Below are 17,882 nucleotides of genomic sequence, written 5' to 3'. Positions count from 1 at the left end.
TGCTGGAAACTGACACAAAAATCAATACTTTTACAGGGAAATCTATCCCGTATACATGCTCCTACCTAGCATTTGCTCCTTGTTGACATCAAATCTGGCAATGCCGAAGGCAGGATCGGGTTGATGATCATAGCGATCAACTACGATCTCCCAGTAATGGACGCCTTTAGAAAATCCTATGGCACCTAGCACCACTCTCATGTCATAACTGCTACAGGTGACCGTTGTGTTGTCATTGGAAAAAATAATATCTGGGTGGGCGGTGATGGCATCAAAGGAGAACCAGGCAACTGAAATTGATAATAAAAATGATATAAATGTATCTTTCTCATACAAGAGCGTAATTAAATTGTTCCAAGCGCCAGTCTTGGTATCAAGTGTAAAATAATCTAAACAAGAATGTCAATTACATTAAATATATCAATAAAATTTACTATTATCAATATATATTTTTTGCTGCATGGAAGGTGAATGAGTGCAAGGGAAAAAATAATGAAATGAATGAATTACTACATTGCAAAGTCGGAACATGAAAAGTGTTAACTTTTATTCATTAATTTGTCATGTCCCTTTTGGTTTTCGATTCAGTCTTTAAAATCTGTGCCATAGAACATAAAAGAAAATATTCTGTGACCTAAGATGGATACATTTTCACCAACATGGGGTCTGTCTGCAATCAGATGCACAGCACTAAATGTGTGTATGTATTTGGAAGCTAGCACTAAGAGGCTAGGTATGTTCACAACTGTATATTGATACTGGGTGGGCAGACATAAAACAAACAAAGTCCAAAAGTGCAGTCAACTTAAGACAAAGAAAACAAGTCTATGTCAGGACAAATATATATCCATTCCAAAGAAAGAATTTTCAGACCTTATTAGACAAATAAACAGTGTTTTTCTTCAGAGAGTCATTTCCTCTGTACCCCCAGCAGTTATATGAAAAGCAGTTATTGTGTTTGTTGTAACAGTTAATTTCAGCAAATTAGTTTATATGAGATCAAATTTGTAACGAGTCGTTTTAGACGCTGGGGGCTCTCAATTGCCTGGCCTTTTGGGTGAAGTAATTTCCTTTCAAGATGCTACAAAAGCAAAACAAAAAAAGAAAAAAATCCATCCTTTGGGATAAACTGAAACCTATCAATTCCAACAACCTTACCCAGTGAGTGCAAAAGCATCCACGAATTTTTTTTTTTTTTTTTATACCGGACATGTTGACATATTGTATGAATGAAGATTTGCTCCCACTGCTCATGTCACTCAGAGCTTTCTATCACCAGCCACCACTTGGTCTCTCCTCTTAATGTACTAGCCGGCTTTTTAACAACTTCATAAACACCCCATTTTCTCTTTACAAGCTGCCTTTCAAGAATATATCAGTTGCAGGCACCAGACTGTTAAAAAAAAACTCCAAAGAGTCCAATTTCAGCACTGTTCAAGTGACTGGAAAATTGTTCAATGGTCCACTGAATTTGTATTTGGTCTCTGGAGGCCAAAGATTCTTTAGACGTTTCTTTCATGATTCTTAAAAGTTTGAGAATTATGGCACTGACTAGAAATTGGAATCTTCTTTGAACCAGTCACATTTTTGTCTGGTCTTTTGATAATTGTGGTTTTATCTATCAGTCTGTGCTTCCTCTTGAATCTTTCATGTTTTAATTGATTATCACAGCAAAGCTATTCCAGATATCAGCTTTCAAAAGGCAGCATGCATTTTAACTTTTAAATTATAGAAATGTGGATGATGTGTAGATTATGTTTCTACATTGGCTCTCAGACAGGCGGACACCCTTTTTTATCTCCCATCGTGATCATTACAGTCAATCAGCATGATTTCGTTGTAAAAGATAAAAAGAGCAATAAACTGATGTCTTACCACATATTCTGGTCTCCTTTCTACTAACTTACAAAACATGCTTAATTGCAATCAAAGCCTATTACATTAAAAAAATTAGCAGAGATAAAATCAAACATTAATGGGCAATAAATAAAAAATAATTATTCTATCAAACTATAATGGACAAAGAAAAAATAATTATTCTAAAAGCTCCACTTTTCCCTTTCAACTGTACATATCATGCGCAAGGTCCATTGACCAAAAAAGGATGAAAAACCCAAAAATTCCCTAGTAAATCACAGTAAACAGGGCAACAACCTGGGTTCAGCCAAACCTAAAATACTTGGCACAAAAATGGCACAATGATGATGAATCAACAGTTGTATCTGGCACATCCCACTGATCTCTCTCACCTTCAGCCGTCTGCAGGCAGATGCACTCGCTGTAGGCACTTTCTCCTGCATGATTGAACGCCTTCACACGGGCGTTATACATGCTATCAAAATGCAGGCCATCTACTGTGCAGATTGTCTCAGGGCCACAGTATACCTCCTGAAACATATATATAACAAATATACAATATGAAATATGAGAGAGAGAGAGAGAGAGAGAGAGAGAGAGAGAGAGAGATTAAAATGCAAAGTATCATCTGTACATTTTATACATGGGCCATAATTTTCAGTTAGATGGTAATGTTAGGATATTAAGGCAGCTTACAGGTACACAGATATAGTCAAGAATAGATTCTTGATTTAGTTCATTTGGTTCATTGCTGTATAATGGCTGATATATGGCTACTTGTACATGATACAGTGATACATCTTCACTGGATGTAGGTCAGTTAAAAACATTTTGTTTCTTTATTACACAAGAAAAACCTTTATGCTGTTCCACAGGTATTCAGGCTCGCCATATCTGCACATTCATGCTTATTCTACACATTTCTCCAGTATCGACAGCCACTTTTTATGTGTCATTCTATTGTTAGTGTCATGTTAAACCAAAGACCTATGAATTCTGAGAACTACAATATCAGCAACCCTGGGCATTTTACACACCTGTGAAGATCACAGAATACAGCAAACGATGTTGCATGATTAAAAAACATGGTGTTATTGGTCCACCTGCTGTCTCTTCTCAGAGATAAAAGCTCTAAATGGAAGTGTGATTAATGGTGCTTTAACTAGAGGTGATTGCTATCCATTTACAAAGGAGCAAGAGCATGTTTTATGGCACTATGAACATCCATTAATATCAAAATAACAGTCTTAGGTCATAAATAAAAGACCTGATCAGATATATAGGGTCCTGCATCATGTGCCATAATACATGTGCCATTTTGTGATGCAAAAAAACTAATTAATTAGATTCTTGTGTGTGTACGTGCACGCATGCATGCATGCGTGTGTGTAGATGATAATAACTTAACATTTTGTGATACAAGACATGAGCCTAGGTTTCAAAACAAAAACCTCTGAACATTCATCATGGGACCCAACACATAACTGGCTGGGGATCCGGGGCAGACACAAAATTGAATTCAAAAACACGTAATTTCGTATTCCCGCAGAAAAAGCTCATGTCTGTGATACAAAGAACAATTATCCTCTAGTGTGTGTGTGCGTACATGCGTGTGTGAAAGCATGCATCTAAATCAAACTATGAATAGGTAACTTAAAGACAGCAACCACTGTCACCAAGACAGGGTTCTTTTTTCCTTCTGGTTATTATTTTTCATTTTCAATTAGCAGATGTTTTTGCATGCCAACATTTTTGTGGGTATAAAATTCCCCTCCAACTTGCCTAAATATGTGCCATATCAACACGCTCACTAATCACAGATCAGACACAATTAGCAGTGAGGAATGTGCGGTTATTTCTGGAATAACTCCATCTACTTAGTAAGGCAGCTGCAAGATTTTGTTTAATTTCATTGACTGTTTTGACTTCCCATCATTGACAAATGGGCCCTGGTACTTGAGACCCAAACAGCCTCTCCCAGTTCATACAGTGAGAAGAACCCACATATACACTAACTAACTGACATTTCGCAACATTCTAAGCAACATTTTAAGGGGGAAATACAGTAGGAGAAGTACACAGCTGTGCATAAGCTTATAACCAAGGTTTCAAACAAAGTTTAGAGACAACCCCACCCTCTTTTTTGGAGAGAAGGAGGGCAGGGTTACTGTCAAATGGAAAATTAACAGACATATAAAATGACCTCATACAGTTACCATTCTGATATAGTCCATCAATTTTATTTTGCAGCAGGTTTGTAAACTAAACTCTGACAGAAAAAAAGAACAATTAACAAACATTTAGCTCACCCTAAATGCCCCTGCGTTGGCGTCATCCAACTCCAGTATATAGGCATCAATGACGCTCCCTGGGAATGGTTGCCAGGCAATAGTGACGCTGTTGTTCTCAGCACTGCATTCTTCAGGGATGATCATTGGAGGCCCAGGGGCTGAAAAAAATTAACAAAAAAATTGAAAATAAATTGTATGGGTTTCACCTGAGATGTTGGGGGGGGGGGGGGGGGGGGGAGGGGGGGGGTATTTGACTCACTGCTGAACTAAGTCAAACGGCATGGAGAAACCAATAGAGTAACATGAGTAAGGGCCACTAATGTTCTATATATATTTTTTTTTCTTTGGCTCTTGTTGATTGATATTAAAGTTAAAATTTGTTACATGTATCTCCTCATGTGTTATTTATTTCTTGTAAGTTACCAATAGCATTTCAAAATAAAATATTACAGATAAACATATATTTAAGTTAAATTCATACAAATTTTATTATCAAAATACCATGTGTCCTCACTGTACAAAAGCCAGTTACAATTGCATGTTCAAAGCTGAAGTTGTAATCGTAGTAAAAAAACTGGCAACCAATAAAACCATGCCCGATTACACAGTCTATATCAATATCTCAGCAGAGGAAACAACACATTAAACAGTGCATGCAACCAAGAAAATTCTTTGAAAATATGCAACTTTTCTGAAATCATTTTAATGGAAACCTGGAGGGGCTGAGTTTATCTCACATTATGTACAGATATCCATAAATACAACAGCTATACATGTATAAATGCCAATTTTTGACTTCACTGGAAACTTGGAAACGAAAAGAAAGTATACCGTTATTGACCATCATGCTCGCAAAGCTCCTACTAGCAACATCATATTTCGCTACAGGGGAGCACATAATGTCACGTACATGAGATAAATACAACAGCAAAATCCATGCTCATCAAAGAAAGTGTAAATTGTCTAAAGGAACATCATAGCATGCATTTATAAATAACGAGACCAGTTTTGCTCTTTATAGTAAATGGTGGCAAAATGGAAAAGTATCAGGACACATGATTAAATATAGTGCTGCACATAACAAAGTAACAGGTAAGGTTTGTGCCACTGAAATTCACATCATAGCTGGATCCCTGTGCTTTCATGGTATGAAAATGTAAAAAAAAACTTCACTTTCACAGCAGCCGTCAATAAGGTTAATATAACTGCTAACAGTTTAGAACATTTCAATTACAAAAAGAAAACCCAAATTGTCCCAAAGAAAACGGTGTTATTTCAGCTTTTATTAGTAGGAAATAGGAAAGATCAAGGAAAACGGTTCCAGGAATTTATAAGTACAGACAGGCATCATGCTTTCAGTGGCACATCAAACATAAATACATAAATGTCAAACAAAATGGATTTAATATAAACTGAAAAACATATCATAGCAACAGCATGGCTTTAATTTCCCAGAAACCAATAACGTGAGGTACGTTTTCCTAGTAATAATAACAAGACGGCGGAAGACTTACACCCAACTTGCAGTAAGTAGAGGAATATCATATTAAAAATAAAAGCAAAAACATCTTGAAAATCACAGCAAAATAAAATGGCATTCCTAAACAGTGGAAAAAAATTATTACCCTCTTTTGCATCTTTGTTTTCTTGGTACGTCTGGCCTGATTTACCAGATAAATAATAACAAAATTATAATAGAGTTAGTTTGGGATACCTTGGCAATTGTTAAAAATGCTCACAAATAATTTGTAACAGTCACAACATAAAATATAAAGGCATGTTATTTGTAAGTGAACTAAATGAAGAAATGAAAGAGGTGTCCTTTCTTCTAATGACTTTGTAAAACTACCACCCAGTTTTTTTTAAATTCACCCTTTTCTTCAGCATCACTGACAATGCCTCCTCTTAATCATTGATTACAGTAGTACAAAGGAACAATTATATCTTTTATTGGCAAAAACTAGATCATATGGTATTATGTCACCACTTAAGACAAACATGACAGTATTTTCATTCTTACTGAAACCATTTGCAGAAAAGTGCTTTTCCTTCTCCATAATCATCCATTGAAAAAATATGGTAGTATTATTTATGGGGCAGTAAAATACAGAAGATGAAGAGAAGTTTTTTAAAACTTGAACAGCCCTCCATTGTAAATGTGACTACAAAGTTAAGGAAGACCATCCAGCTGCAATAACAAATTGGATGTTGATATTGTTACTAAAACCACCAAGCTACTGTGATGTTTTAAAACAGTACCATTCTAAAGAAGCCTTCAGAACATTTAGCTAAGAGACTTAAATTACGTCAACTCTGAAGTAATCGGCGTCATTACAAATTTACAAAATGTGTTAAATCTATAAATAGCAATAGCCAGCTTTTGGATACAGAGGGCTACTCTGAGTTAAAACCACAGTTTTGATTTGAATCAAAATAGATCACGTAAATCCTTGATGCTCTTCCCAAATGGCCAGGGACGCAAATTTGATTAAGGGTGTCTAGACCCTGTATTAGAGTCCTGTGGCTAAGATTTGAAGAAACATGGAAGTAAAGCATTTCTCCTCTCATTCACAGCAGCCCATGATGAATATCGCCACTTTTATCAAAAACTCGTGAGTGACAGGTTTTAATAAGCCTCCAGCGGAGTGCGCGTGCAACTCAGCAGTTGCCATTATGTATTATGCAGATCTTTTTTTCTATGAATAGATCATCCATTGTTTTACAATGAGGTTTTAATCGTGGCGAAGCAGATGTCAAAGAACACTCAGCTGAAGTTGCCAGATATTGTCAATTTATGTCATCAACGGCAGCTACTGTTGATCTTTTTGCCAATAACACACTGAACTTACATGTGCCATTATCAGTCTCACCTTTCCATAATTTTTGCCATAACCAAACAGGATTATTCAACAAAGAAGAAACAAAATCTTTCCAGCAATTTTACATCAATATACTACATTCACTCCTCCATGTTTCAGATCCCAATTACCTCAGTTTTGATACCCAAAGTTGTACACCTTCTCATTAAATATGGAAAAACACTACATTTCCTCACATTGATACTATCAATCTTTCTGAACCAGTTTGTATGGTTACCAGTTACATCTATCACCCGAGGACACAATCAAGTTGACACTGCGAGTCTGTCAACCCATCTGTCAATGTGACAATACACTGTAGAGATCTCTGACAGAGACTGAGCTATACCAGAACCATGTAGGTGTTGCCCTGACTTGTGTGTTATAACTGACAAAGAGTTACATGTAATTAGTAATTCTACACCATTATCCCAATACAGTGCTTTAAATGCAATTTGGTGGCGGTTGTATTTATAACTACTTATATGGTGTGCGTGTGTGCGTGCGTGCGTGCGTGTAAGCATACAATTGCATATAGTTTGCACTCTTTGTAACATGAAAAACAATTCAGCTCTTTTCAAAGGTACTCTTTTAAATACTTCAGTAAATTATACTTCTCTAAACTTGAGATCTCAAGTTCAAACAAATGATATCCAGTGTTGAAAAAATCTTTAACATTTTTACCCCATAAATGTCAAGGTGACCAAAAATGACTAGATTTAAGACTTACGTTTCTTCTGTAAAAAGTTGAGGGTCTCTATGGCATGAAGAATTTGGCGGTCATCTAGCGTTAGTTCAAACTCATGAGATACTCGTGGTCGCAACTCCATGTCCTTGCAAAACGTCAAATCAGAATTGGCGACTCTGTTGATAAGTCCTCCAGAAACCTGAAATAATAGTTAACACATGGTTGCTTTATTCTGTCCAACTTAAAATACGGAAAAATTTAAACTATTTTTTTCATACTTTTAAAAAGGTCTCCATGAAAAATTATACTTTATTTTTCAATGAAATGACTGCTAAAGGAAACGGCAAAAGTGTAAAAATTAATTCTACTGTATTATATGATAAGAAAATCTATAAACAAAAAATCTGGATAGAGAAAAGATTTTTTTAATGCAACAGCCTCTTTTTGAATTCCTCATAATAGGTAAGTTAAATGATAAACAAGAGATTAATACAAGGTGGTACAGGTGAAATTCCCACACCCTTTTTTTCTTTTTTAACACAGAAATGCTGTATCTGGCCTTGTGTATCTGAATTCCCATGAAATTACACCACCAATCTCCTGGAAGTATCACAGACCTTATTGCCACTCTCTATCAAGAACCACATTGCATCTGTGACCCTGAGGTTACCATAATACCAAGGAGCATCTTCAGAAAACAACCTCCAAAAAGATGCCACATTGCCAGCCTTTTTGGAATAGCAACAACAAGTGTTTTGTGTTATCGCAAGATCAGACATGTCTGTCTAGATAATAGGGCTCAGTGGCCGGGCAGGTGATCCAAAAAGGATGATCCTTTTTTTCAAAAACATATTTTGTGGCAAGTCTCCAGGCAAGGTATAAGAGATGTGTATGAGCTAGGCCAGAGACAGAAATCTTTACATCTGCAACAGGTATTGAACTCGATTCTTTTCATGCCTGAAGCCGGATAAAGGTTGTCTGGTATGGTCAATGGCGTGTCTGGCATGTTATGACATTCCTTTATTTTTCAAAAACATTCTGAAGATGTTCTAGTGAAGATTACTTGTTGTTTTGATTCCACGGATTTGCCAGAAGTTATTTTTATGTTTTTCATAACTAGGGGCAGGATATTTTTATCAATTTTTTCAGCCACCACATTTCCAAAATTGCTCACTTTAAGATAAGACAGAGAAAGTACAACTTGAGGAGAAAAAAAAAACTAAAACGAACACCAGTGTCACTTGAAAAATCAAGCCAAAGAGATTAAATTTTTTCATCATTCACTGACAGGGAAACCCAATATTTTCATATCCATGAAGGAGATCCAGATAAAAAATATTCCTAAAAAGGTCAGGTATTTCCTCCCATTATCTTCATTCAAAACCTGGAGAGAAAAATCATATCTCTCTTAGGAAGTCACGGTTGCCATTTTCATCATTTTCTCACTTATTAGGAGAGCTGTAAGGGAAACCAGAGTCTAATGGTCCACTCAGGTAGATTCGACACCTCTGCAAATAGGTAGAAATTACTTTGAACACACCATAGTGGTGCCACAAAGACGGGTAAAAAACAGCAGTCCAGCAGTTTTAACTTACAGCACGGCAATTACTGCAGACTCTCCTGCTGCTACTAAGAGGTCCGTGATGAGCCCCTTGCCTTTCTCCAACCTTTACTCAAGACTCTGATCCCATTAAATTTTTCTGCAGAGTTAACTTTTCCTTAGCTATAATTTGTACAGGAAGGGGGGTCAACAATTGGTGTTTAAACGAGGGAGACCTCTGACATTTCCTAGTGGCAGTAAGCAATTATGTAATGTTGTACCACATTGAAATACACTGACATAATGTGATCAATATGTTGACATTTACCGATTGCAATACGAGGCCAAGACTGATTTATTCTGGACTCGATCTTCAAAGGAAAGCGACTGGATTCAGAAATGAATGGAGTCTACTTCTAACAGTTTATCAAGGTGTTAGAATGAACTTCCTATAATATGTTAGGTAGACTATGCACTTTGAGGCAGTGGATTGAAAGAAAAGTCCACATTTTAAGTGAGATTGATCTTTACATCAGGGGAAATTGTACTCCTGGTTTATCATACTGTGGTTTCAATGAAACTTTGTACTAATTCGCATTCTAAAGCTATCAAACAATATAATTCTTTCCATTTACTTCTGTCTAGTTTTACGCATTTTAAACGTACTACCTAAGAACATCAGAATGTTTTCTAAACATAGGCTTGACATTGTAACAAAAACTCAGTGTTTACAAAGCTTTAAAGCTCAGAAAGAAGAAGAAAAGAAAAAAATCTCTTCAATTATTTATCACAATATTTTCATTACCAGCTAGGCTTTCCCACAGAACATTGACTGATATCCTGTGTTTTGGTCTTGAACCGAAATCATCAACAAACGATTATCTGATTTATGAATATTGGCAATTACTCTCCATTGTTCACTGGAACAATAAAAATTTAGGAAGACCAAAACGGCTATCAAAATAACTTTCAACTTTGATTTCAAACATTCAAAAAATTTTCTCCAACTGAAAAATAACAACTGCCAAACTTGGGAAAATACTAAGAAAGCACCTTTCTCATAAATATCCATTTTCTTGGTTTAATGAGAAACTGTGCATTGGTCGTGTAAGGTTAATGGGGGTCAGGGTTAAGTTCTACAAGCAGTGGTCAATTTACCATGGATCACACACTACCCAATGCTGACCATGGGTCACAACATTGACCGATAAAAACTGATTCTAGAGGAAACTTTTGACTGACTTTCTAAGGGCTCTATGTAGATCAATCCAACCCTACTGAAACTTACACTGAACCCAATTAGATTAACAAGAGGGGGCGTGTTAATCTGGTTGCATTCAGTAAGAGTCCCCATGGAGTTGGATTGATCTACTTATAACGACAGTTTTATTGGGAATGAGTCCTAATACAGTAGTCTTATGAGGTAAAGAAGGACATGCTGGAGTGGAATATACTTTTCTTACATTCTTTCATTTCTTTTCTTTTTGGGAAGGGGTGGAGGGGTAAATGGGGATACCTGCATCAAAATTCTGAATGTTCATCAAGATTTTTTCCAAAAATTCATCATTTCATGTTTCACCGCACTCTGTTATGTGTCAATAACCACCTTTCATCTGGATAAACATACCTCAAAACCCAACCAAAGATGAAACAGAGATTAAACCACAATAAACATGTAAGTAGAGAGTTGGGATGCTTTGTCTGGGTTTTAAAAGATTTACCTGCAAAAATGAGATTGCATCACTTTCTTTCAGAACCTCTATACTGAACTGCAGCAGTCCGGTGGTTCTCTGTAACACCGCCGTGCAATGGGACACCTGATCCTTCAACGTGTGCACCTTGTACTCTTTGTCATGGGCTATTTGAGCTAAGAGCTGCTGCTTGCGTCTCTTCATCGCTTCTATCAAGGCATCACATTGAGCTACTATGCTGGCTTCGAATTCTACACTGGTTTCCTGTAACATAATGATGCATAACATGAAAACTCACTCAGTTGAAAATGAATAAATATAATACATTGGCATGTAGGTTTGAACGCTCTGGTGGGAGTAGGACTGCATGCATTAAATACTTCTAATCATGCAAGCATGTTGGTTTAATTTGTCAACTATGATTGAAGAAAAATACTTGACATCGCACCTTGGCTATGCTGGTAAAGTAAAATGTTTTTGCTCTGGAAAGAAAAAAACCTTTCAAAAGTAGTTATGATACTAAATAGTTTTTAGTTGTCTATCAGTTAGTATTCACATTTTTCTGGATGTGTAAAAACACTTTGGCTGAAAGAAAGGAGAGATATATCAATATCATATTTTTCCCCAACTTATCACCCACTCTGCTACCGTTTTGATCTAGAGGATGTGTTGAACAAATTAGGCCAAAACTTAATGTACAAGATGTCCAGAAACTTCTCAAATGGCTCCCTCATATCCTTACAAGGTTAATACCCCCCCCCCCCCCAACCCCCCAACCAAAAAAAAAAAAATCTGACAAGCCTTCTCCTTCACAATCCAGGAAAAGTTGACAGTAAATCAATGATCAGTTTTACTTTTTTTTTTTTCAAATTCAATTAAGATTAACCTCCACATCCGCACCTTGACACCCAGATAACATTTAAAATTAAGCAACTTTCTTCATTAATCATACACAGCTATACTAGGCAGGTGAAAACACACCTGACCCCTGTGTAACTACAAGCTTATAAGGTGGATGTGTTGGTGTGATATGGTTAGCAGGCGTTTCCTGCCACCACTGCCAGTCAATTTATACCTAAGGTAACAAACATTTAAACATCATGATTATTTCCTGGGGTTTCACTGAATACAACTTGCTTATCACCCAAAATTCAATATGATATGAATATTTCCTGGGATGCCACTGAAAATTTACTGAGGTATCAAAAAAAATCTCAATATTATGCAAACTTTTCCTGTAGAATCCTGGGATATCTGATTATTTACCAATGAATGAATCACTCATATCAAAACACTAACTGAACATTTCCTGGGGTGTCACATCAAAATTTACGAGGGATGTCAGTATAAAATCTTGAAATTCTGTAGACTTTTCTGAATAAAGTGTCAATGACTATTTTCTACCTATCTCTAGAAATATCGAGACACTAAAAATAGTTCCCAAAATCTGACTCACCTGCACCTTATCACACATCCCTTTGAGCTTCTGAATAAACTCCGTCCCCGATCTGGCACGTTCTGAAAGCGCTTGGAGATTTTGGGAAAGCTCATTCTGAAATGACAACAATAAATTACACATAAGAGGATTATATGAACAAAACAAAGAACAAAAACATTGCCAAAACGTATGTCCCCTGTCCTTTTTAATTTCAAGGAATTTATCTCCATACAGTACCATCAGAGTAATGCAAAACAAATATCATCTAAATTATATAACGGTAATAAATATAACAATAATTTCACATCAAAGCCTTTTACAGTATGCATGATTTCTACACATACACTGGCATTATTGCATAAGCATTCATATATATATATGAATTTAAATGTTTAATTATTACTAAGTTGAGCAAAATTTTCTCCCTTATAGCATTTTTACTTCTTGTCACATTTTAAACCTTCATATCCAGTAACAAAGACAAGAAAATAATCCAAAATATTATCATTTAAGTCTCTCGGAAGACCTAATTTGGGGAAAGTCAAACATTTTACGATGGGGTAAAGAGGGAGAGGGCAACACCATGGAATGGCTCTCAAAGAGTTTTTTTTTTATTATTATTTTTTGGTAAGACACGCCAAAATACACAGATTCACCGCCCAAAGGTAACCTTACAAGGTGTACATCCTCACAGATAGTGGAGGTGTGGACTGATTGCATTAGTATCAATCTATCTTGTCCTGAATGGGAACACTTACAGGGGTAATGTTTGTAAACGGACTCCTTTGGTAAACTAATTGTTTGCCAAAAGATCAACCAGAATAGCGTTAAGTTGCTTGTAAGCGATGCCTTGGAGATATCACACTTGCCAAGAAAAGCAGGGAAAGTGTTTTAATTTAGTAGTTTACAGCAAGGTGGAGCATCAGCACAGTGTTTTCATTGTATTACCAATAAAGTGATGCAGCTGCCTAATCCAATATTTGCCTACCTGCCAAAAATAATACATTACCCAAGCACCTTAATGTTTCCATTTAAAAGAAGACCTTAGAGTTAATCAAAATAGATCAGTTATCTGTCAACATTGTACTCTGATTGACTATTATAGTCACACTGCTAGGAAGATGAAAAGTTATCCCTTTTCTTTGAGTAATATAATTCTTACCCTAGCATCAATGTCACGTTTTAATTTCTCTGTTTCAATCACATCTGTTATTACTTTTAATTACCTCCAAACAACGGCACTTATTTGTTTGGCTACGTCGGGAATTATCCCATCTTATGAATCATAGACACATCAGCCCATTCATCAGCCTACTATTTCTTTGTTTTCATCGTTAATTAAAAGGCCAGGGAAGAAAGAAAATCCATCTCTTCATAGCAACACACATTCTCCCCGGAGAACTCCAGAAATCAAACTGAACGGACCAAAAATCAAACGAAGATCACAAAGTTATTGTGAAAATGCATGACAGACGGCAGAGCCGTAACTGATACATTATCATAATCTTAACATAATCGGACTAGGTTCTAATCACTGACGATCTCATTTCACACATTATCTCCCAATAAACTGCTATCATTCCTGATCCATTAACCAAATTAGGTTAAAAGTGAATAAGCCGCCCAGGCATAGTGAGCTAACAAGAAAACATGACAAGTAAGCACTGGTTTGGACACAGGAATAACGATCCCTATGCGTAGCTTAGTACAAAAGGAGGTGGGTTTTCTGACAAGGTAACCATGTGGTTTGGAACATTAGGAATTGAAAATCTTTTGTATCTTTAAAATTACGATCATTGATTATTTCATTGAATGGACACCATGTGGTTTGGTACATCACAGTTTACTATGCTATTCCATCTTTGCAAATGAGTGTCTGTTTTTTAAGAGAACAAATGAAATTTTCATTCACACTTGATGTCAAACAGCTGAATTGTCATTATCCAAGTCATAAGGTAAAGACCAACAATAATTTATCCTTTTTTTTTCTTTTTTCGACAACTCCCCAGGGCCCCTTAGGCTCCATGTCATGTCTATGCCATAAATTACAAACACCAGTCTCTCCACAGGAAGCCTACAGGCATATTCAAACTAGATCTAACTTAAAACTAAGTCTGAAATATCATCTTGTCAATGGTACCCTGAGCCTCAAACTTAAAAATCTCTGGTCTATCAATCTCTTTGTATGATGACACATTTTAGGTTCCTCAATTTCACTTCCAAGTTTTACTTTGTCCGACTATTCTAGACCTTAAGCCTTCTTGTCAGACAGCCTTTTTTGTAAAAGCCATCAGTAATTTGCCAATACAACTCTCTTAATTTTTCATGTGCACGTCTTGTACCATTGGCAAAATGGCAGCAATTACTTTGAGCTGGCCAATCAGTCTCCTGTTATTACTCACTCACTGCCAACATTGCACAACGAGTTGTTGTAGCTTGCCAAGTTTTCAACAAAAGAAGAAAAAAAGTGTCAAGCCTACATAAAATTTTGGGTACTTGCTCATCCTTGCATGCTTCTTTGTATTTTCCACCCAAAACAATATGATAGGCCTGAGATGTTAATTTACACAACATCAAAATATTAGTTTATTAGCCATTCTGTTGTCACAAAGGTAACAGATGGGGAATTCTAGGAGCAACAAAAGCACAATTTCCACACATCTCCTCACACACTGTACCATCAAAACCAGTGGTTTTCTTATCCTGTTTAATGCCAATCTGCACATTCAATGAACTAACAGCGCTTAATCTGGAAGACTGATGAAGAAGGCTGCGTTCAAAACAGGTTTATGTTAAACCAGTGGTCTATCTCACAAAACTCCTTTTTTGCTTAGCGTAGAGTGTTGAAATCAGCTTACTCTGTAAAGCTAACTTTGTGATATTGGTTTGGGATGGTTATACAATTTTGCTACTATAAATATAGTTTAGGTACCAAATTATGCCACTGTCACCAATGACATTAACAAATATATCGTAGTCTACTAAAACAAAGGTACCATCTGTCTAAAACGTGGACAATTTCAATTACTTTTGCTTTTTGAACAATATTGTCATTAAAATGTTCTATTATTTGTTCTGAGTCAAAGTAAACTAAAGAGTTTAATCATTTTATTTCTTTCTCTTATGAAATTAGTCCCTAGAAACATCAGTTGTACTGTTAACATTTAAAGCTATTTGGGTAGTGAACGCGTCAAAAGAGATCTCCCTGTATTTACATGACAGCCAACAGGATCAATGTTATAGCACCCAACAGATGAGTTGATATCAGACATTGATGCTAACCATTTCTCTTGGTTTGCACATTGGGTTGATATGTGTTTGATCTGTAATATAAATCAATGGGCTGAATTGGGCACATCTGTAGAGAAAGCCTCATAGTTAGACTAATTACCCTTTTAGTGCCGAAGTATACCCAGTACAAATTATGCTGCCAACCTTTGCATCATACCCTATCAGTCTCCTTTCCAAGAGCCTTACAGAAACACGTCAGTTTTTTTTTTTCTTTCCTTGTTCTTAGAAAGCAATAACGTTAACTAGGTATGCACTTCATCCATTACTGTCAACCTTCAGACTGACACTTTTATGTAGAAACAGCTAACGCAACTCCTACACCATTCATTAACAAGCTTGACAAAGGAAAGTGATTCACACGTGTCAGTTTGGTTGGGCTTTTGTTTTTCTATTCTCCAAACGAAATACATGTCAATTGCATAACATAATGCTGGAACAAAAGCATGCTGTCACGCAATCAACTTTGGCCATCTCAAATTCATTTTACTTGAAAGTTGAATTATTTAGACGCAAAACAGCATTGCCAACTCTGATGTCATCATAAGCAGCTAGACTCCAGTTCAACCAGCCTCAGAAATGAAAGGATATCAATTATCTAGTCTAGCACTGACAACCATCCATCATATCTCCAGACTGGAAGGAGACAATTTTTTACTTATAAAACAATTAGAAGTCAAATGTATGAGAATCGTGATGAATTGCCCAGATTAACTTAGACTATTAAAGCCATATGCTTCGCTAATTGTTACGACTTTTTAATAGAGACTAGCATTTCATTGGCCCCGCATGCTCATCTGGGCAGCCATATCCATCAAAACCACTTCACTTTATGTTAGTTACTGAACGGAGCAGAAATAAGCTCCTGGGGGAGAGCACGCGCCAGGTCTCTTCGTAACCATGGTAATGGCCATGTTTACCTGACCCCACTTTTTCAGGTGATGTCTACTTCAGACATAACGGCACCATGGCAGATGCCCGCTCTGTTGCTATACCTTGAGGCAACACTTCCTCCAATACCATACTCCTCTTCAGCTCTTGAAAACTAATGGGCGCATAAACAAAACTTTCTGTCTTAAAGCACAGGACAAGACTCCTATACAAAAAGATGCTCTTCAAAGTAATGGTAACATAAACATAACTTTCTATCTTTAAATACCCCACAAGGCCCCCACACAAAAAAAGGCTGCAAACCGCCAAAAGAAATAACAAGCTACCCCAGTGGGTAGGCATAAGGACAAAGATATAGGGGATAATGGGGCTTTATATTAAGAAGGTAACAGAAAATGAAATACAGCCTTCAAATTATCCTGCAGACAACAGGTACTTGAACATGGCCCCACTTTCCAGGCCACTGAATGTTGTAGTTATCTAAGGAAATTTACATCTCTCCCTTTTAACAGTTAAAACTATACTTGAACTGTACTAGTACTTGAGCTGGGAAGCGTGAAGCTGTTAAATCACCAATTAGAATGAGGATATGATATCATAAATCAACGAAAGATTTTTTTTCTTTTTTCTCCCCTCGACTGTCACCTTAGACCCCACAATTTCATCAACAGTCTATATAGCATATCAGTACTCAAACAGGTTTTATTTTTTATAAAATAAAGTTTTGCTGCTTTCCTCACCCTCCCTCCCAATAATATTTATCCCCTTATAATCATGAATGACTCCTTTACTACAGGTAGAAGATGCCTGCCCACTGACAAGTCACTGACAACCACCACAGTGCTGAGCTTCAGAGTTCAAAGAAAGGAATCCTAACTTTTCACCACAACACTGCATCAAATTGCTCCCACTGAGCTTTGAAAATCCTTGCATCTCTCAGCTCTTCATCAGGGCAAGTCTCCACCTCTCCCCACCTGTCAGTTACCTGCCCCACCTGTAAGCTCAGCACTCACTGACCCCCCAAGGCAGGGTTTCTCAAAGAATGTTTGCTCAGAATTGATCCTAACTAAGCGAGTCCATTTTAAACAAGAAAATTTTAGTAGTTTACTGAAATTAACTAACTGCTGGTGAACTATATTGGTCTTTTCTTGCTTTTTGTAAAGCAAGTGCAGTGTTTCATTTATGGGGTCTACAACCGATTTCTATTCTATCAAAACTGACTAGAAGTTAAGGCATACATTTAATTTTGTTTGTACTTCAGAGAAATCAGCCCAATCTACAAATTTTTATCTCCTCCCCCCTAGAAACAACAGGGAACTATCAAACTTTTCTTTTCTACA

General features: G+C 36.6%; 1 protein-coding gene across 3 annotated transcripts in view; it reads right to left on the bottom strand.

Moving 5' to 3' along the window:
- The window catches only part of LOC106161839 (E3 ubiquitin-protein ligase TRIM9-like), a 37,049-nt gene that overhangs the window by 3,514 nt on the left and 15,653 nt on the right, over positions 1-17,882 (bottom strand). For 2 of the 3 annotated variants that reach the window (XM_013538894.2, XM_087005478.1), the window contains exons 2-8: positions 12,382-12,477; positions 10,956-11,189; positions 7,737-7,893; positions 5,774-5,809; positions 4,167-4,306; positions 2,250-2,388; positions 66-290 (exon numbers count right to left, since the gene is read on the bottom strand). In XM_013538894.2, the coding sequence (XP_013394348.2) occupies positions 66-290; positions 2,250-2,388; positions 4,167-4,306; positions 5,774-5,809; positions 7,737-7,893; positions 10,956-11,189; positions 12,382-12,477 (1,027 nt within the window). The remainder of the gene's footprint in view (positions 1-65; positions 291-2,249; positions 2,389-4,166; positions 4,307-5,773; positions 5,810-7,736; positions 7,894-10,955; positions 11,190-12,381; positions 12,478-17,882) is intronic. The other variant, XM_087005477.1, reaches the window with a different exon arrangement.

Source organism: Lingula anatina, chromosome 2 (genome assembly GCF_051362555.1).
Source record: "Lingula anatina isolate TDL-2025a chromosome 2, LinAna3.0, whole genome shotgun sequence".
NCBI classification, from domain to species: domain Eukaryota; kingdom Metazoa; phylum Brachiopoda; class Lingulata; order Lingulida; family Lingulidae; genus Lingula; species Lingula anatina.
Note: the sequence above shows the minus strand (reverse complement) of the source record. Positions and strands in the feature narration are given on the sequence as shown.